The following is a 21,848-nucleotide window of genomic DNA, read 5'->3' on the forward strand; positions in this document are numbered from 1 at the left end:
TACTTCCTTGTCTTGTCATGCTGTAGCCAAACCTCTGCAAGACAAACTCATATCTGACCAACTGCCAGGCTTGTTTCACCCACAGTGTGAACAGATTACTGCTTGAGGTGAATGAGTCCTTGCTGGCAGTCAGAGCACCTTTGGGTAATTCTGTCCTGCAGCATTGGCTGCAGTGGGATTTGAGTACTCCCAACTTACACACAGGGCTTTGAAGGCATGTGTAAGTAGTTCAGCTTTTTATAACCACTAAATTTGCATTTATTGACATACACTTCTATCACATTCACAGAATTCTTTCATGTTATTTTAAATTGAGTCCTCAAAAGCTTGTCATTGATTATTGTCCCTGATTTGGATTAGAAGAGAAGTTCTAGGATTTCTCCCCAGAGCACTTCCCTGTAATAGGCACCGCTGTTTTGCAGGCTTGCCGGAAGCTGGGCCCTGCCTGGAACAGCATAGGAGCCTATATGAGGAAGGACACACAGTGGCATTTGTCCCTAAGCAACCAATAATCTAGTTGTCTAACAAGCTACCAGACGATCAAAACAAAGCAGAGTCAACTCAGGACGACTGATCTTCAGGCCTGTCCTGCTCAGACATGACACTTTAGAGCTGAAAGAAAATTTAGTGATAGCTTGGCCCAAACCTTTTACAGATTAAAAGAAAAAAAGTATCTGAATGGTTAAATGACTTGCTCAAGGTGTTTCAAGCAAAACCCACCAACCCCTTAAAATGATTTTCTGACAGTGGGAACATTAGGGAATGAGAGTTTTCACATAAAACGAAGGGCCCACGCATGAGCTAGGTAGGCTGCTTTGGCCACCATGAGAATGCAGGAAATCAACGCCAAAGCAAGGAAAGCAGGCCCTCAAAGGGGAGGGAGGGAGCGTCTTTGACCTGCTTCATGCCCTTCAATCAAGCTGAGCTAGCTTGCTGGAAGCAGCCAGCCCACGTTTGTTTAAACCAGAGGCTTAAGGATCTTGGATCACTTCTCTGGTCTCCTCTTTCTACTTAGTGAGGAATCCTTGCTGCTATCAAGAGGTAAATTTTAACCCCCTTCTCTAAAAGCAGTGGAAAAAGGAAGGTTTTGGAGTTGCGGTTAAATCTAGGTTGAAAACCAAAGATCGAAGTAGTTCAGTCAGTGTACATACTTGCTTATACAGAAATATAAAGCTGCCTCTGCCCTCCAGGCATTTACAATAAAGTGGCAGAAGTGGGGCTCATATTCTCAGTTACAATTCAATAAGCCAGCTCAGTCAAGCTGCAGAGCTCAAGGGAAAGCATCCTGCAGGAATTCTGGATGATTTGAGAGGAGGAGTGGAAGACATTCCAGGATTCCGGAACAGGAGAAAAACAGAAGCCATGGGCTCATGAACACGGACTTATCCCAGGAAGGAACAGAGAGGAGGAGGAGCCTTGCCGAAAGCACAGGCCGCACTGGTGGAAGCAGTTTGAGACATGCAGCTGCAACCAGGTCCACGTACATCCTGGAAGAGAACTGTCATCTAGTAGCTAAGCGGTACGAAATACAGAAAGGGGAGAGGAGAGGCTAAAGGAAGAGTGGTGAGCTAACTAGAATGTAGTATCAACTATTTTCACCAGCAGTGGAAAAGACAAAAAGACAGATCTGCTAGAACAGGGGAAGGGAATTGGGGAAAAGAGTAATGCTTTGGATTAGAGAGTATTTATGTTTTGGGGTCTTTTCTTCTCTCTCTCTCTCTCTCTCCCTAAATGCCTGCAGCGGCCGGGGCTGGTCCGGTCCAAGCTGAAGCTTAAATCCTGGAACTTAAATCAGGTCTCCCATATGGGTGGCAGGGACCTAACCACTTTGAGCCTTCACCTGCTACTTCCCAGGATATACATCAGCAGGAAGCTGTACTCAGGAACAGAGCTAGGACTAGAACCCAGGAGCTCTAAAATGAGATGTAACCCATCTCAATCAATGGTTTAACCACCAGGCCAAATGCCCACCCACCCCTCTTTTTTAAGTTACTCAGTTTATCATTAGGAACAAAGCTGTAAGAACAACCCACATCTTCCAATTCTCTCCGAGACAAGCATGGAGTGAGGGCTTGTGTGATGGATTGGGTTGGGAGATATTTATGTAGGCATCCTGCCCACACAGGGGTCAAGCCCTGTACAGGGGCTCTCCCTAGAGAATAAATATATATACAGAGGAAGCATGAAGGGTCAAAAGCCTGTAGTCAGGACGCTCTGAGTTCTGGGCAAGCAGACAGAGGAAGAGCCAGAAAATTAGACACAAACGCTGCCAGAGACAGGAGGAGAACCGGGACTTTGTATGAATATTATTAACAGATGATAAAGGAACAACTGTTGCTGAAAAAAGGACAAAAACAATCCTGAGAAAAAAACTTTTGATTTGGCTTAAAGGTCATTGGTGAGCTCAGAGAGAATAGTTTTAACAAAGTAGTTGGAGACAGAAAGATTACAGGGATTAAGGAGATAAAAAATGAGGGGATAAAGCAGTTTTTTGTGGTGAAACATTTAAGACTGACTTACCAAAAACCTCTGAATCTAAACATATCCTAATATTTGTGATTTTGTGACTTGAAACTTAGTAGCACATCACATAGGTCCAATACACACACACAGATTTATTTCAGCCCCAAGTCTAGCTCTTAAGTCTCTCCACCTTAGCTTTTGCTTTCCACTTGCTTACCTATATGCTTACCTGTTTGTTATTCTGTCTATATTTTATACATGATCACAAAGACATTAATCCTTTCTGGAACAAAGTATATCTAAACAAATGAGTGAATTAGTGAATGATTTTTCTTTATGGGTGATGTCAGTTGATACATTTCATGACCACCCTGGGCTCATCATATCTGAGAAACTACTGCAGGTGCCAAGTCCACTAAGCCCCTGAAATTTAGACTGGCTCCAGCGTCCTTCTACCAGCTCTTAGGACCATGGAGACCAACTGTGCCATATTAATTTCCTTTACTGATGAGAAAACTGAGGCTCAGGAAAGTTACATGACCTGTTCAAGGTCATACTGCCAATAAATGGTAATCATACATCCAGAGTTGGATTCTTTCCAACAACTGATACTGCCAAGTCTTTATTGATGCCCTTTAAGTTCTGATCAATGTTTATTTTGCTTCCTTAGACAAGGGGAAACCAGATAAATATTTTCCATATTCAGAAGGAAAAAGTCTAAATCAGATAGGCAGATATTGACCTCTGGGATATGAATGAGAAATCCAGAAAGCTGGGAGACAGGAACTTCACAGAGACAAGCAGGACAACTGCCTAGAATAGGCAACTGTTGCTCCCACCTGCCTGCCTGTGTGGCCTGGGCATGAAACATGGGTTTACAGGCAGACAGAAGGCAGATCCAGGTTATCCAGGTTTGGGAAGCTCTGAATGCAAAATTAAAAATAGAAAATTAGAAGGCTCATGCAATGAGGGGACCTCAAGCTTAAGTCTCATTAGTTTTACTTTCTTTTCAGTAATAGATTTGACTTGTATTTTCAGGAGAAACATAGCATTTTTCAAGTAAATTTCTACTTTCAAATCAATTTCCTAAGCTTATGAAGGAATGTCATCTGTGACAAGAAAGGCATTACAAACCGGTAGGGATGAAAGTGTTACCCAGTAAGTGCTGCTGGCTAACTTGCTTAGAAAGTTGCTGGATCTTCAAAAGTTGAGCATTAAGAGAAAACCATCCATTGTTATCTTTGTTCCTTGAGAAATGAGGGCTGCTTCACTGTGAGGAACTGCAGCAACAGTTTTAACACTTGTAAATTTGCCAAGAGACAGGGAATTAAAACAGAATGGTGAAGGTGCCCCAGTGAAGTTAAGGAAGACTGAGTAAGAAGACAGCTGAGACCTTGAGGCTAGTAACCACCGAGGGAATGACAGGAAAAACCTGTGGACATCCAGCCAAAGGAAATTAGCTTCAAACAAGTTGTGCCGGTGGGAGTCCCGGAATAAGCAAGTGAGTGTGCAGCAGGCAATGGGTAAGGCCAAGGAAAGCAGAGGTGGCCCTCCAGAACATCCAGCAAAGACCTGGACGGTGAGCCAGAACTGAACGAAAGCATGGCCCAGAGATGGGAAACTAGTGCAGCTGGGCTCTGACAACATGTAACAGAAATCTGACCCCGGAGACTGGGGTTCAGAGGAGGAAATTCAGAGATAGGACTTTAGTCTTGAAGCCAAGAAGGTGAAGTATTAAGCTGGGATTCATGACATGGCACACACTGTGGGGCTATTCAGAAGAAATAGAGCAAGTAACCAGGACATCTGAGTAGAATGAACAGGAAAGCCAACTTCCCTCAAAACCTCTGAGCTAACGGAGTTCCTCTTCTGCAATTGAAATTGTTCCCTAAACCTGTGGGCCAGGATGTTCCTTAAATGGAGGCTGTATGCCCTCAGCTTTGGAGGACCAATGAGGTTGGAGTGCAAGAAGAGGCTATTGCTTTTCACTGATCATCTGTGGGTGATTTTCACAATAAATCAAAAACATAGCAAATTGTTCAAGTCAGAAGATCAAGTTACTACACTTGGAGCAGTGTTTAAAGTCCTTTGTTTCCAGTGCTAATGAGAATTAAACATTTTATAAGAAGGTTTAAGTATAGCAAAACGCTGTCCAGGCCAGCACTGTGGTGTAGTGGGTTAAGTACAGTAAGGCACTGTAAAGAAACTTAATCTGTGTGGCAAATATTATCCATACTTGAGAAAATCTTTATCAAGGCATTTCTTTTTTTTTTAAGATTTATTTGTTTTATTGGAAAGTCAGAGTTAAACAGAGAGAGAAGGAGAGGCAGAGAAAGACAGAGAGAGGTCTTCCATTAGGTAGTTCACTCCTCAGTTGGCTACAACGGCCAGAGCTGCGCCAATCCGAAGCCAGGAGCCAGGAGCTTCCTCCAGGTCTTCCCACAAGGGTACATGGGCCCAAGGTCTTGGGCCATCTTCCACTGCTTTCCTAGGCCATAGCAGAGAGCTGGAGTGGAAGTGGAACAACCAGGACTCGTACTGGCGTCCATATGGGATGCCAGCACCGCAGGCGGCAGCTTTACTCACTATGCCACAGCGCCGGCCCCTATCAAGGCATTTCTACAAAGTAGCTGCAGAACCACCACTTTGTCTCTGCAGAACACACTCATTCTGTAATTGTCCAGCAAGGAGAGTGGACTCTCCTAGCTCAGGCCAGGTTCATGAGGGTGAAGGCAGGTTACGGGGATGAGTGCAGCCACGCAGATCAGGCTGTGAGTAAACATGTTTGTGAGTAAGATTCGACTCCTAAAAGAAGCAAGTCCAGGAGGCAAGAAGGGAAAGAATGGGAGCAAAAAGCAAAGAAAGTGAAAGGAGAATGTTTTCCGAGTCAAATTCTATTCTAGCTTGCTGAGTAACCTCAGGCAATGAGCCCATCTCTCTGGGTCTGTTTCCTAGTCCATAAATGGGGACAACGGAGTGGGCCGGTCTTTTAACATTTTAGTTTCACCCTTCTGTGGCTCTGAGACTACTGATGTTAGGAAACCACAGCCAGTTTAGGAGTTTTGTATAGCTCCAAATAGTTAATGAGGTCAGCTGGCGAGCTGGTCTACCTCTCCTCCGTCTCTCCTTCTTCTTCTTCCTGTCTCCCTGCCTTCCTGCCTGCCTTCTTCCTTCCTCCAAGAATCTATGTGGACCTACTGTGTCTGAATCTAAGGATATGTGAGTCTCTCTGTCTCCCTCTCTCTCTCTCTCTTTCTCTCTCTTGCTAGTTCTCTTTCACACACACACACACACACACACACACACCCCAGCTCTTATTACCAAAGCTGTCACATTGATTCAGAGGCAGTCAATGCATAGGCTCGCTAAGGGTATCAACTATCACACTGGGCCAATTGCATTCTTATTTGGAAATGAGTGCAACACAGAAGATAGGAAGAAGGGTGCAGGAACCGAAACGCCTAAATCCAACCCCTGGTCCCACTACTTACTATGTGTATAAACCCTGAGCAAGTTACTTAAGCTAATGATGCGTCAGTTTCCTCGGCCATCAGATGGGGAAAAAAATACTACTCTGGGGCAGGCCTTTAGTTAACATGCCACTCTGGGGCTCCAGCATCATGGTGCATAAGTTAAGCCACCACCAGTCACACCAGCGTCCCACACCAGAGCACCAGTTTGAGAACTGGCTGCTCTGCTTCCAATCCAGCTCCCTGCTAATTTGCCTGCCAAAGCAGCAGCAGATGATCCACGTATTTGGGCCCCTCCACCTACATGGGAGACCCAAATGGAGTTCTAGTCTCTTGGCTTCAGCCTGGCCCAGCCCCAGCCATTGCAGTCATTTGGGGAGCAAAACAGTGGGTGAGTGGGTGGAAGATTCATATCTCTCTCTCTCTCTCTCTCTCTCTCTCTCTCTCTGCTTTTTTCTATGTCCTCTGCCTTCCAAGGAAATTCAAATATTTTTTAAAAAGATGCTACTTTGGATTCTTGCATCTCATAAAGGAGTGCCTAGTTCAAGCCCCAGCTACTCCACTTCCAATCCAGCTTCCTGTTAAGGCACACCTTGGGAGGCAGCATATGATTGCTCAAATAGTTAGGTCCCTGCCACCCAAGAAAGAGACCCAACCTGGATTGAGTTCCAGGGTCCTAGCTTTGGCCTGGCCTAGTTCTAACTGTTGTAGGTGTTTGAGAAGTGAACACATGGATGGAAGATGTCTCTCTCTTTCTTCCTTTCTCTCTCTCTCTTTTCAAATAAAATGAAAACAAAATTTTTTTGACATGCAGAGTTAGACAGTGAGAGAGACAGAGAGAAAGGTCTTCCTTCTGCTGGTTCACCCCCCAAATGCCAGCGCGCTGCGGCGATCTGAAGCCATGAGCCAGGTGCCAGGTGCTTCCTCCTGGTCTCCCATGCGGGTGCAGGGCCCAAGCACTTGGGCCATCCTCCACTGCACTCCCTGGCCACAGCAGAGAGCTGGCCTGGAAGAGAAGCAACCAAGACAGAATCTGGCGCCCCAATCAGGACTAGAACCTGAGGTGCTGGTGCCACAAGCGGAGGATTAGCCTAGTGAGCTGCAGCACCGGCATAAGTAAATATTTTTAAACATACTATTCAGCACTTAAGATTATCACAAATTTGACATTCGTGTACTCATGTCAAGCACTTGGAACAGTGTAGAGCACATGGCAAGCGCACAATAAATGCTCAGCTAGGGCTCAGAATACAACACCACAAAGTAAGGTACTCTAGAATGCTGAGCACTTTGGACTGAAGGAGATCTGAGAGTCTCTGGGGCAAATTCTCTTTGATCTTCTCCAGTTCTTCTGTCTTTTCACCTGAAGTATGTATGGATACCAGAGTTTCTCTTCTTCAAGTTGAGACATTGAAACTAGAACATTTCTCCTCTGAGGAAGCCATAAAACCTAGGAAATTACTCTCATTTGCTCTTGCCTTTCTGTGTAGAAGCTGGCTGTAAAGAAATGCTTTGACCTACTTTGCCTGATAGTAACTCATCAGCCCTCAATCCAGAGGGTCCTGCTCTACACCTTGGAGGAAGGAATGTCACACAAAGAGGCCTTGCTAGGTTTCCTTCATCCATCTATTACCATTAGAAAATACTATTTTTGTCCAATCACATTTCACATGGCTGTCCATGATTCATCAAACCTAATCCTGGGTCTTTGGGTTTTCATTTCTTTTTTTTTTAATTATTTTTTATTTATTTGAAAGGCAGAATTATAAAGAGAGGAGGAGAGACAAAGAGACAGATATTCCACCTGCTCATTCACTCTCCAAATGGCTGCAATGATCAAGGCCTGGCCAGACTGAAGCTAGTAGCCTGGAGCTTCTTCGGGGTCTCCCACATGGTGCAGGCGTCCAAGGACTTGGGCCATCCTCCACTACTTTTCCAGGCTCATAGGCAGGGAGCTGAATGGTAGGTGGAGCAGGTGGGACTCAAATCGGCGCTCATATGGGATGCTGGACTCACAGGCAGAGGCTTAACTTGCTGCACCACAATGCCAGCCCTAGGTTTTCATTTTGAAAGTCTCTGTGTCATATAAATAAATAAATTTGTCATGCCTTTCTCTTATTAACCTGCCTTTTGTTAATGGGAGTTTCAGCTATGACCTTTGTGAGGAGTAAGGAAAGCTAATCATTCCTTTCCACCCTTACATTAGTCATTATTATTATTAATTAATTTTAGTTGTAGGAGGTGTAATTGGGAAACATAGAGAGATGAAGCTGGTTATTGGTAAGGAAAAAAAATGAAAGTTATCATGAAGCAGGATTGAGTCACACAAATCAATATTGTATGTATGCCAAAGTTGGAACAGGAACCATAAATAAGCAGGGGCAAACTGTCAGTAGAGAGAGGGAGAAGACACAGGAGGAAGACATATAAAGCAACACAAAGCACAAGAAAGAGATATCCTGGGGCTCCCGAGGAAGATGGGGAATGGCCCACCTTGAATGGTGCCTAATGCATGTCTGGCCATTGTCTTTCTGTATAGTAAATCCCATTTTATTGAGGACCTATGGCAACCCGAAGGTATAATTAAAACTAGGCCTCTAAGACTAGACTAGACATGATTCTTGGGCTCAGAATTCTCCATTAGTGTGTATACCCAGCAATTCCAAAGCAGCAAGTATGTTCAATGATAGAGTTTCAAAATATATATTGGAGGCTGAGGAGAAGCCCTTCAACCTATTTGGGGAGGTAAGGAGAAGGCGTCATCAAGGAGGGCTTTACGGAGAAAGTGATGCCAGGGTCGCAGCATAATCTGAATTGGAGAATGTAGGGAAGGGGTCAGAAGAGTTCAGAAAGAATGGCCACCAAGAGAGGTCCCCCAGGCCAGAGACAGCTTGGTGTGCATGCAGAAATTCAAGCCAGGCTGCTGAGTTAGGAGAGCAGTACGTGGTCAGTGGGGGATTGAGGAGCTGGACAAGACATCATTCAACAAATTTTTACTGAGCATCCACCATGAGCTAGCCCCACAAAGGAGAGGGGGCACAGTGACAACATCCCCAGTCTCCTGAAGCATGCTACTCAGTGGCAGAGGCAAGAATCTTCAAGCAGGGGCCATCGCTGCAGCATGGAGGGTTAAGCCACCACCTATAGTGCCAGCACCCCATACAGGTGCCAGTTTGTATTGTGGCTGCTCCACTTCTGATCCAGCTCCCTGCTAACGTGCCTGGGAAAGCAGAGGAAGACAGTCCAAGTGCTTGGGCCCTTGTACCCATGTGGCAAACCTGGATGAAACTCCTGGCTCCTGGCTTGGCCTGGCCCAGCCCAGGCCTGCAGCCAGTTGGGGAGCAAACCAGTTGATGAAAGATCTCTCTCTCTCTCTCTCTCTCCCTCTCTCTCTCTCTCTAACTCTGCCTTTCAAAAAAATAAATCTTTTTTATTTTTTCATTTTTTTAAAGATTTCTTTTATTTATTTGAGAGGTAGAATTACAGACAGTGAGAGGGAGAGACAGAGAGAAAGTTCTTCCTTCCGTTGGTTCACTCCACAAATGGCCACAACGGCTGGAGCTGTGCCAATCCGAAGCCAGGAGCCAGGAGCTTCTTCTAGGTCTCCCACATGGGTTCAGGGGCCCAAGGACTTGGGCCATCTTCTACTGCTTTCCCAGGCCATAGCAGAGAGCTGGATTGGAAGAGGGGCAGCTGGGACTAGAACTGGCACCATATGGGATGCCAGTGCCACAGGCAGAGGATTAACCTACTGCACCTCGGTGCCAGCCCCAAATAAATCTTTTTTTAAGTACCTTCAAGCAAATAAACGTTTAAAAAGAGATAGACTATGAAGTGAAAGGAAGCGTAAGGCAATAAGACCGAGGCAGTAAGGGGAGGGAAGGCTACTTTAGGATAGTTGGTTAGAAAAGGAGACAACATTTTAGCAGAGACCCAATAAAGACAGAGAGGCTGTTAAGAATTTCTCAAAGCAGATTTAAGTGAGAGGTGAACTAGGCCAGAGACAAGGTAGGACTAGTCAAGACAGAGGCACGGAAACAGAGTCTGCAAATCCACATGAGGTAAACTTGCTGGGTCTACACCGTTTGTTTAGATGTAGGGTCTGACAAAAGGGGAGCAATGAAGAGCAACTCCCAACACCTAGCGTAGGTAGCAGGAAAGACAGAGGTGCCACAACCTGAGACAAACAGCAAGGGGGCAGAGCAGGCTGGGGGTACATGATGGTGAGTGGTCTTTTAGAATAATGGGCTGTAGTGCAGTCCCTCATACCCCCAGCAGAGCAGAGGCCTGGCCTAGAGATTTGGACTTAGGAGTAAGTGGCGCATGGGTGGTCAATGGAGCCACTAGCTGAGATTCCCCATGGTAAATCAGTGGCCACTGGCCATGTGCCAGGCTTTGTGGCAAGTCCTGAGGGAACTTTTTTAATGGGGACAGGGGAAAAATCTCCAAACAAGTAAAATGATTTCAAATGCTAATGATAGGGGCTATGAAGAAGTAAAAATAAGGCCATGGGGTATAGTGACAAAGGTGGATAGGTGGTGGCAGCAGAGAATGCCTAGCTATGGTGGCCCAGAAGTGTCCTCTGCAAAGACATGATGTTTGAATCTAAAGCTGAATAAAGAGGATACAGCTTTGCAAAAACCTAGACGTAGGCCCTTTCAAGGGAAAGAACCAGTAAGTCACTAGGTCCTGAGTTGGGAATGGACTTGGTGTGTCTGAAGGACAAATGAAAAGTCAAGGTGGCCAGAACAGAGTGAGTGAGGCAGAGTGGAGAGGGACGAGAGAGGCTGAGTGGGCCAGATAGGGAGGGTTTGAGTTTCATCCCAGGAGTGTGCAGAGAGCAGAGCAGAAGGTTGGGGAAACAATGCCAGAAAACAGCAGCCCATGGACAGAGGAATGTGGTGTCACAGAAGCCAGGCAAGGCTGGACTTCTGAGGAGTGAAGGATCAGTTTGTCAGCAGTGAGGGCTTAGGTTTTTACATTCACAACACAGAAAAGCCCCTGTTTCATGAAGGATTAACTGGCAAGCACCATTCAGCTCCCTCACAGCCCACTAATAATCCGAGAGCCCAAGAAGGCCATTTGCCCTGCCACCATCTCCTTGGTTCCCTCTTCCAACATAATGCCTCTAGCTTCCTTCATAATACATATATCAGCATTAAATCAACATCCACAGGATTGTTTTAAGATAGCTTCAAAGAGCATTTCAATACTATATGCAAGCACTCAACAGATGAGAAAAGGGCAGGGCACAGAAGCTAAGCAGCTTTTGCAAGCCAATAAAAGCCAAGGTTAAAAATAGCATCCCTATCTCCTAGTTCCAAGGTTGCTTTTTGTTTTGCATTTATCTAGCTCTGCTTGGGGAAGCTGTCATTAGAAGTTTTATGGATGGAGAGCTGCAGTGGTGGGTTGGAACCATAAACTGCCTCTTCTGATCCCCAGGCACCACACTTCGCTTGGACGTCTGGGATGGATGGAAGGAATTTCTGATGGGTTGTCTCCTCGGACAAAAACTAAAAGTCCAGCGCTATCTATCAAAAGAAGGACCAGTACTCAAGTATGGGAGAGGAAGCAAATGCCACGTTAATCTAAGTACTTTTTTAACTAAATTATTGTACCATGGATGTGAAGTTCACCATACAACTGGGTGCTGCTCCAAGCCAGTCCTCCTTGGCATGTGTCAGTCAAAAGTCTTCATCAAGATATTTGCTGGAGCGAGATGCCAGCAGGGCTGACAGCCTTGGTAATGGGCTACTATTCAGGTAGACCTTCCTGAGAAATCACCTAATGAAATGGTGATTTAGCCTGGCCATCAGACTTTTAACAAACCCCTTTAAAGCCTGTCATAGTAGAGTAAGTACCTTGCCACTTTCAAATTCAGTTATTCTAAAAACAAGGACACTTGCTAACCGGTTACCTGAAATCACTGGCCAGCTCTTCCAGGGCTCCCATGCTACTTTCCAAGCTGAATTTAGTACAATCATCTACACAAGAAGCATAAGGTCATTGGCTGGGGCAAGGAAGTGGGGGGGATTACAGCACAGTGAGGTGGGATTATCACATCAGCTTCTCAAATGCCTAAATTGCATTAACCCTTGGGTTTAATTCAGTGGTATTTTAGAACAGTGCCCCCTTGTGGGTGATTTATTTAGGTTTCGTAGAAGCCCAGACACCCACCAGGAGCTCTACCAACTAAAATTGTAGTTTTTACAACATTATAAAATACTCCAATATTTTACATTAATTCCTATTTAGAATAGTGATAATTCTCTTTTTTATGTTCTAAATGCAAAGAAATAACTGTGCTGCATTATAACTTCTAATGCAGCATATTTATTCAATATTTTCTTTGCAGCATTTACTGTTAAATTAATTACCTCATGTTCTACTTACAACAATCATATAAACTGAATTTTTAATCTTGCATTGAAGTTGAAGAAACGGAGATTAGGACCCCTGCCCACTCTTCTACAGCTAGGAAGGGCAGAAATGGGTATTGGATTCTGATGATTTAGCACTCATGTGTGCTTACCATCTACATTCAACTTAATCTTTAAATAAATCTAAGGGTTCAGAGAATATAGATGATTGACCTGGAAAGCTATTTTTATTTATCCAGCCATTCAACACGTATTTACTGAGCACTTACAAGGTACTGTATGAGATTCTAGGAATACAGCAGTAAACTGCTTTCAGCAAGTTTATAGTCCAGTGGGAGAAACCGAAAGCAAGGAGCCAATTCCTAGAGAAGCAGAAATGCAAAATGTTTGGGAGTACAAACTCCAGTGCCCATCTGCTTGGGTTCAAAGTCCTTCTCCCTCAGTGTTTAGCTGTGTAAACTTGGGTAAATTATATAAACATCCTGCACCTCCAATTCCTCTTCTATAAGATGTGAATAATAATAATATCTACCTTGTCAAACTATTTTATAGATTATATGACTTAATAACATTAGAGAACTTAGAAGGGTGCTTGGTGAATGGTAAGCAGGATGTAAGATGTGTTAGGCCTGGCAGCATAAAAAGTGCTATGCTCAGAGAACAGGTGATACAGGAATGCACCATACAGATAACCAACTAGAGTTACCGAGTAAGTCATCCTCAGAAGGAACTTTAAGTCAAGATGAGACCTGAAGCATTGCTACTCAGGTAGGTGGGAAGGAGAAGAAAGAAAGATGCTCCAAAACAGATGGAAGTATATATACCAAGGCCTGCAGGCAAAAAACAGATGGCAGGAACTGAAAGAAGAGTGGCAGGTGGCAGAGGTAGCAGCCAGCAGCTGGAAGAATAAGAAGAGACAGTTGACACAGGCCTGTGGAAGAATGTAAAAGAATCTGACCTTTATCTTTCAGATGTTGGAAAGACACTGTAGGGAGGGAAGGGCCAAGAAGGGTAATGCATGTAAGAATATGGCTCTGCCTGCAGTGTGAGGAACAGAGGCACACAGGAAGACAAGGGAGGCAGACAGGTGGTGGCTTGAACTAGGTTTATAGCAGTAGAGGTGAAGCTAAGAGGACAGACTATGAAAAGATACATAAGGAAGCCTAGTTAACCTGTAGGTAACAAATTAGGTAGAGGGTGAGAAGGAGAGGAAGAAGAAGGCAAAAATGAAGTCCAGGCCCTCAGCTTGAACCGAGGGGTGGAAGGAAATTCTGCCCATCCAGGAAGGGTGTGCCATCACAGGAGCAAGTTTTGGGGAGTTCAGTCACAGAAGTGTCACATGAAGCACTTACGGACCCATTAATGAAACGTGGATGTGTGAAGGGGAAGCACAGTTGCCCAGCTGCACAGAGAGCTCAGGGGGCATCTCCATCTAGGAGGGGCTCTTTATCCCAGAGGGAGAAAACTGATGCTGCCACGCAATAATGAATTGCAAAAGAAACTGATATGTGATTCAAATGCCAGCGCATTGGTTTATAACTTGAATTAGTTACAATTTAAGTGCCAGGAGTTTTCAGAGACCCACAGGCTCTGGGCAGGGCATGTTCTCCATGGAGGGAAGTATGTGGGAAGCCACATACACATCAAAAGGTGGGCTGGTGAGCATACAATCAGAGACAGGAGGGTCAGTTATATGCGGTGGAGTTCAGATGACAGCAGGCTGGCTTGTCTCCACCAGCACAAAACACAGACACCCCTGCACAAGTGTGCACCAAAGAATACCTGGCAGGACCCTGTGAAGATTGGTATCCCTAACTCTCATCTCTCTGAAGAGCCTTCACCAATCACGCAACTTATGCCTTGTGAGCTACTGGAGGGGCAGCAGGAAGTCCAGCGTGGCTCCAGGACAGGGAAAGAGGGAGGGAGTAGAGGGGATGGGATAGAAGGGTGCAGGCCAGACGATGAGGCACCCACATAAAGGTGAAGGTGAGGAATATGAATTTAAATTGCAGCAGGGCAGGGGGAGAGTAAGTCAGGGGTGGTGGCATTTAACCTGGTGACTGATATGCCAGCTAAGACACCATGTCCCACGGGGGTACCTGGCTTCCTCAGTCCCTGCTACTGCAGACTCTGGGAAGCACTGGTAATGATTTAAGTAGCTGGGCTCCTGCCAACCATGTGGGAGACCTGGATTGAGTTTTTGGTTCCTGACTTCAGCCCTGACTTATCCCAGGCATTTGGGGGCGAGAACCAGTAAATGGGAACACTCTCTCTCCGTGTCTTTCTCTCTGCTGCCTCTCAAATAAATAAATAAATGATTTTTCCAGACTAATAAATTACACTGGAGAGCTATTGAATGGTTTTAAAAGGAGAATAGGCACCCTCCAATCTATGGAATAAAAAAAAAAACCAGGTGCTATATGACAAAAGCCTATAGAAAAAGAAGAGAAGGCAGAAGACCAACTGAGAGACTACAGCATTGGGGTGGGGTGGAGGAATTTAGAGACTGGGTTTAGACCAAATAGTAGTAGAGATATTGAGGCGCCAGAAAATAAGATCTATTAGAAAAGATATAACAAATATGTAAGACTTTTTTTTTCAAAAAAATTTTATTTATTTATTTGAGAGGTAGAGTTACAGACAATGAGAGGCAATACAGAGAGAAAGGACTTCCATCTATTGGTTCACTCCCCGAATGGCTACAATGACTGGAGCTGTGTCAATCCGAAGCCAAGAGCCAGGAGCTTCTTTCAGGTCTCCCACGCGGGTACAGGGGCCCAAGCACTTGTTTTCCCAAGCCATAGCAGAGAGCTGGATTGGAAGAGTAGCTGCAACTAGAACCAGCACTGCAGGCAGAGAATTAAACTATTCCACTACAATGCCCCCCCCCTTTTTTTTACATTTCTAAAATGCACCAAGTTGCTTTCAGTGTTTTCCCATTTCATATAAAGCTTGACACTTTTCTTGAACTCCTGATTTTTATAAGAAAGATAATGGCTCCAAGGAAACCAGTTTGCATTATTTACATGTGCATAGCAGGATAATGCACACAAGCAGGCCCTGTGTGGTTAAACCTGTATACTCATATTTATGATACATCTCTTCTAAAAACAAGTTCTAGGCAAAAGGAACAAATATTTTAACTGGAAAGTTCAGAACATACAATTAAGTCTGTTTTCCGGCTTACTAAACTCCATCTCCCACTTGATTCACTCCCTCAGGTATCAGAGAAGGGTAGCCCTGTACATTGCTGCCTTTCACGGCCACGTCGAGCTCACTGAATGGGCCCTGCAGCAGGGCGCGCGGCCCCACGAGGCGGTCGGTGTTCACCCCTATCGAGCCTGGTGCCATGAAGCCCTTCATGCAGACATCTCTAAATGCCCCATTCACGCAGCTGCAGAAGCGGGCCAGCTGCTGATTCTGAAGGCCTTTGTCAACTGCAGTGTGCTGTGCCTGGAATGCACAGATGCAGCGGGACGCACTCCCCTGACCATCGCGTCCAAACACAAGCACAAAGACTGTGTGTTATATCTGCTGAGTAAAATGTGGTCCACGGTTTCTTTTCTGAAAATCTCAGTCCCCATGAGGATTTACATTAAAATCAAACAATGGATCCTCAGAGCTCAGAGCCACAGCCTGCACAGCAGCCGGCTGTGCAGAGCAAGGGTCTTTGGGGCCAAAGTTGGAGACACTGTGATGGTGGATGGCTTCACCAAGCCCAAGATGACCTCCAAGAGCTGGCATCAGGCCGAGAACAAGGACTCCCGCAGCACCTTGCCCAAGCTCCCGCTTCTCATGGAACACACTGCAAGCAGGACACCTGTCAATCCTTTGGCAATTTCACAGCCGGACACGAAAGAGCAAACCCTCAAATTTCCTCCACGGGTGGATGCAAATACATCCTCTGTATTACAAGAACATCAGCATCAAAATCAGAAAAAAGTTATTGCCACAGCCAGGAAAAAGGAGAAGCTCCTAAAAAATGCATATCTCCCCCAAGTGCCCCTCCCTCCAGTTTCCAGGGCTGGATATTCACACCCATCTTTTTACTATACCCCCAGCGCTGACTTTTTACGAAAGTCCTCCTTTGCATCATTCTCAGAGCACAGCGGGAGGACTCCAAGGGAGAATGCAATCTACTGCCTGGCCATGGCAAGGTAATGCTTTCCCTTTACGCATGCATGGGCAAACTCTTGGGGCTTTTGGTTTTTGTGGGGTTTTTGGTTTGGTTTGTTTGTTGTTGTTTTGTTTTGTTTTGTTTTGAGAGAGCACCAAGCTATTGTTTCACTCCCCAAATGCCTGCAACGGCTGCTACTGGGCAGGGCAGGTAGACGCCAGGAGCCAGGAATGTAGTCCATGTCTGCCATGGGGTGGCAGGGATCCAACTACTTGAGCCATCAGCTGCTGCCTCCCGGGGTGAGCATTAGCAGAAACCAGGAGCCAGCGCCAGACATTGGCCACACGTACTCTGAGTTCTAATCACCTTAAACACTGAATCAAACACCTGCCCTACAAGGGCAGACTTTTAATAAGGCTAATCTAGTGCAATGAATGGTCCATGAAACTACTCTGCCACGTAGAGTAATACAAACTATTCCAATACATCAGTACCCAGCTTCAAGAACCTCACTAGCGTCATGTCTAGGGCAAAATGAATTGATATTATTGAGCAACCCAATCTGTGTAGTGCTTTGGTCTTCAAACTTTCAGGAGGGAAAAAGAACAGTGAAAAGAATTGTTTCTGGGGCAGGCGCCTATGATGCTGGCATCCCATAGGGGTACAAGTTCTAGTCCCACTGCTCCAGTTCCAATCCAGTTCCCTGCTAATGTGCCTGGGAAAAGCAGGGGAAGATGGCCCAAGTGTTTGGGCCCCTGTCACACACATGGGCGTCCCAGATGAAGCTTCAGGCTCTTGGCTATGGCCTGGCCCAGTGCTGGCCATTGTGGCCATCTGGGGAGTAAACCAGCACATGGAAGATCTCTCTCTCTCTTTCTCTCTCTCCCTCTCTCTTTCTCTCTCTCTCAAACTCAGTATTTCAAATAAATAAATCTTTTTTAAAACAGAATTGTGTCAATTAGTAAGGCCCATGGCTGCTGCTTTTTACTTTTCTTTGAAGCTAGTAAGAAATTATTAATTATAATTAAAGGGAGAAGAGGCAATCTTGAAATATGAGAGGGAGACATCAAAAGCATCATTGAAGACTAGATGGTAATGAAAGTGGAAGGAAAGAGAGGAATAATTTAATAACAAATTGAATCATAAAGACTTAAGTTGGCTTACTGAGCAAGATAGACAGGGAAGGATGGGGTGTTAGAACTGACATTAATATTTAAAGTGAGTTTAAAAAGGCAATCCATTATCACACTTAAAGAGCGAAGCAAGTACATCAGAAATAGACTTTTCAGGAACATTCATTTCATCAGGTAAATTTTAGTCATCAGATTTCATGGCAAACACAATTTTCTGATTAGATCTCAAGTGCCACTCATTACTTACATTAGTGGATGCCTATATTATAGTAAAAATACAGATTCATGCATGACCTTTCCCCTTACTCAATATAATCAGGAGCAAGGAAAAAGAAGCTACATTGTTTTACTTGCCTCTCTCTATTTAGTCTTTAGTTTGGAACTTTAATCTCAGCTAAGTTGGTGCCACCTAGTGGTCAGAGTATTTGGGGCTGTAAAAGCGGCAAAATTCAAGATCAAAGATGAGGTTGACAGTAGTTGAGACACTGCTTAACAGCTTCAGTCTTTGTAATTTATAAGCTATCTCTGACTAGAATGCATTAAAAGAGGTTATCTAAAATCCTAGGAAAATTATTAGTTTTAAAATTACATGTATAGACTATCTTAAATGGGGCCATAAATATAAGAAAGGAAATAATGATTTGTTATATCAGCAGAAGAACAATAAAAATGAGTTTATTTTTCAGACATTCAGTAAGTGCTTATTATGGCTCAGTGAAGTGTTAGGCAGAATGGAAATGGAAATGTGTAAAAATATTTATGTGTCAAAGGTGGACATGCATGTGGTTTTAGATGAGAAAGGCTGCCAGTTGCCTATGACATGGAATATTTCCTCAGGGAGTGAGTTCTGAAATATACAGCAAAGTGCATAAGAAGCACTGTCCTACATGTACAGCCTATTGATTATTTGTGTTTGCCTACATCAATAAACCACGGCCCAGATCAAATACAAATTATTTCCAGAGTCTCCAACTTTCCTCTCCTGTCCCTTACCAATCAATGATCCCTACCACCAAAGGTAAGTTTATCCTATTCTTGAACCTCATATAAAGGACATTGTAGCATATCTACCTTTTATGTCTGCCCTTTTTGCTCCACATATTGCCTCTGAGGTTCACTGGTGTCTGTGTGTGTAATGATTGTTATTTCTACGTAACATTCCATCTCTATTTTGTATTTCACACCCTAATTTATCTACCTATTTTCCTATTGATGGACATTGTTTGTTTCTAATTTGGGAGCTATTTAGAAAAAACATGTACAGTTATTCTTGTATGTTGGGTTTGGAGGGCATTTACATACATTTCTCTTGACTCTATGCCTAGGAATGAATTAATTGCTGGATCGTAAGTTTATATTTAGCTTTAGTAAACACTTCCAAATAGTTTTCTAAAGAGGTTATACCAGCATGCTGTTTTTGCAAATATATTTCATAAGGATTGGAGTTAATCAAGTGAAGTCAGTTTCAAGGTCAAGAAGGAAATTGGATTAAAGAAAGGGGTTAATGTGGGGGGAGGCATTCGTTGCAGTGGTTAAGTCATCCCATGGGATGCCCACATCCTGTATCAGAGTGCCTGGTTCAAGTCCTGGCTCCTCCACTTTTTTTTTTTTTTTTTGGGTGGAATTTTATCTTTATTTACAGGACACTGTAAGATACAAAATTCCACAGAAGTAAGAAACCCATTCAGAGGACAAGCTTCATACAGTATGTACAGTTTGGAACTGTTCAAGTATAATTTTGTTGTAAAAGTGCTACAATAACAAACCACATTTAAAAAAAGGTCTTAGTAGAGAAACAGTAAGACAAACAACAAAATGACTGGTGCCTCAGCAGTGCGATCAGAAGTGAAAGGCTCCCAGCGCCCCATCCTGCACTTGGAAGGTGTAGCCTTCAGAGGTGGTCTCTGGCACAACATTCTGATCTTCCTCTTCCTCTATAGAGAAGTACTTCTCAATCAAGTTTAATGAAGCCCTATACACGGATTCATTTCCATGGTTTTGAAGAGCTTCAATTTTATCCAAGCCTCCACATTCTTCAATCATTATACTAAGTTTCTCAGTTTCATCTAATTTCTCAGCAGCCTGGAAGATATTTGAAATGGCATCCAGAATAACCAGAATAATTTTGGTATCCTTTGCAGTCAAGAGGTTCATCAACGGTTCTATTATACCACAGTAAACAAGGTATACAATCTGTTCAACTGTTCCGCCACTTGTATAGTTGGTTACAGGCCATACTGCTTCTTTTTGTGTCTTAAAGTCTGCCTTAGAGAGAACACCAACAAGGAACAGGACCAATCCGTGATTCACAACTTGCTGTATCTGGTCCTGACACCCAGCTGTGATGTTTGACATTGTCCACGTGGCTTCCTTCTGGATGTTAGTTTTGGGGTTAGTCAGCAGGCTGGGAAAGACGGCAAGTGCTCCCGCATCTATCACAACCTGTGCCTGTTCATCTGTCCCTGTGACAATATTCCCTATGGCTCTTAGCACAGGAGTCACAATTGGCAAATCATTAGCTCCTAGAAGCTTCACGAGTTGCGGCACAACTCCTGTCTTCACAACCATTTCAATCCGTTCATTTGGACCATCAGTGAGATAGGAAATCGCCCAGCATGTAACTGCTAACACTTCCAGATCATCGTGATGCAGGAGACGAACTAAAGTAGGAAGAATCTGCTCAACGGCATCTAATGGGGGTGCAGGATTCTTGTTGTGACAAAGGTTTGAAAGTGTCCATGTCAGATTATGTAAGTAACCGCATGCCAAAGAGGACATATCAGGAACAGCCAGAAGAGCCAACAGTGGGTCGATTGCACCATACTTGATAACCAAATCTCGGAAAACTGAACCATCACCTGTAATGTTTCCCAGAGCCCATACAGCTTGTTTGCTGATATGAGCATGGGGAGATGCCAACAGGGAAATGAATGCTGGGATGGCACCTCCATCCACCACAGCCTTAGTTTGTTCTGAGGTCCCAGAAGCAATGTTAGTGAGTACCCAGGCAGATTCAAACTGAATGGGGCTACAATCAGTTCTGCCCAAGAAGGACACAAATTTTGAAATCAAACCAGCCCGGATTATGTTGTCTATAGGGGGCTGTTTTTCCCTGGAAAGCAGTTTCCTAGCAGCTTGGGTAGCTTGGAACTGGCTTTCCAAATTGTTGCTGGTTATGCCTTTGACAATGTCATCAACAGACCAATGTACAGTGCCCTGGTTGTTGCGGTTTTCCTGCAGTGGGGAAGTCGCATCGTCAGGAAAGGAGCTCACATTCCTCCTCTTCAGCATCTGGTCATCCTTCTTAGCCTTCCTCAGCTCTATGTTAATTTCTATTCGGCGCCGTCTCATTTTGGTGCTGTCCTTCCCCTTGTTCTTGAATCTGTGGAGCCGGGCGGCCGGTGAGTTGGCATTCTCATTGGTGGACATGGCGACGAGACCAAAGGAATCAGCTGCACAGCCAACGCAGGCTTCCCCAGGAGGCGGTGCGTGCCCACAGACTGCCGGTCAGCCGCCCTGCAAATGTCTACCGCGGATCAGCCCTGAGACGGTGTGCCTTCCTCCACTTCTGATCTAGCTTCCTGTTAATGCATACATTGGGAGGCAGCAGATACTGATTCAAGTGCCTAGATTTTTGCCACATATATAGAATACCTGGATGGAGTTCTGGGTTTCTTATTTCAGTCTGACCCAGCCCTGGCTGTTGAGGATTTCGGGGAGTGAATAAGTACATGCAAGATCTGTTTTTCAAATAAAACAAAAATATAAATAACAAAAGAGGTTAATGCAGAAGGGATATCTGTAGGAGAGATGATCAGTTTGATTGTGGACTTACCCTAGCAAAGTTAATACAAGCAAATGCTTTCTGTTTCTATTTTCCCAATATCTTCTTCTACCCTCTACTTCCTCTCCTTTATTTCCACTGCTTTCCCTGGATCTATTCCACCTTTCTTTGTTGGTGGACTATGAGGGGGAAAGAGAGACCAATGGTCTTGTGCCCCTACACAACTCTTCTAGATCTGATTCATGCCTCTCACAGGAGTCAGGAAAGCACCTATCTCTACCTGAAACAGCCAATCAAGCCATACAGTCAGGTGGTCTGAGAACTCATCTTTAAATGGCTCTTGTGCCAAAAAGACAGACATGAGGAACATACAGACTCTATTTTGATTGCTACATGCACAAACACCCTGATAGTATCATAGCCAGGAGATGAGGAAAAATTTATTGTAATCCTCATGATGCTGGCCCATGGAATTCAATCAGGGAGGGCAAAATAGCCATC

General features: G+C 44.5%; 1 protein-coding gene and 1 pseudogene across 2 annotated transcripts in view; one reads left to right on the top strand and one right to left on the bottom strand.

The window, feature by feature from the left end:
• ANKUB1 (ankyrin repeat and ubiquitin domain containing 1) overlaps positions 1-21,848 on the top strand; it is a 75,391-nt gene that overhangs the window by 49,453 nt on the left and 4,090 nt on the right. For both annotated transcript variants that reach the window (XM_070072667.1, XM_070072666.1), the window contains exons 5-6: positions 11,376-11,490; positions 15,535-16,470. In XM_070072667.1, coding sequence (XP_069928768.1) covers positions 11,376-11,490; positions 15,535-16,470 — 1,051 coding nt within the window. The remainder of the gene's footprint in view (positions 1-11,375; positions 11,491-15,534; positions 16,471-21,848) is intronic.
• LOC138849369 (importin subunit alpha-1 pseudogene) lies at positions 19,168-21,101 on the bottom strand (annotated as a pseudogene).

This window comes from Oryctolagus cuniculus, chromosome 4 (genome assembly GCF_964237555.1).
Source record: "Oryctolagus cuniculus chromosome 4, mOryCun1.1, whole genome shotgun sequence".
Taxonomy (NCBI): domain Eukaryota; kingdom Metazoa; phylum Chordata; class Mammalia; order Lagomorpha; family Leporidae; genus Oryctolagus; species Oryctolagus cuniculus.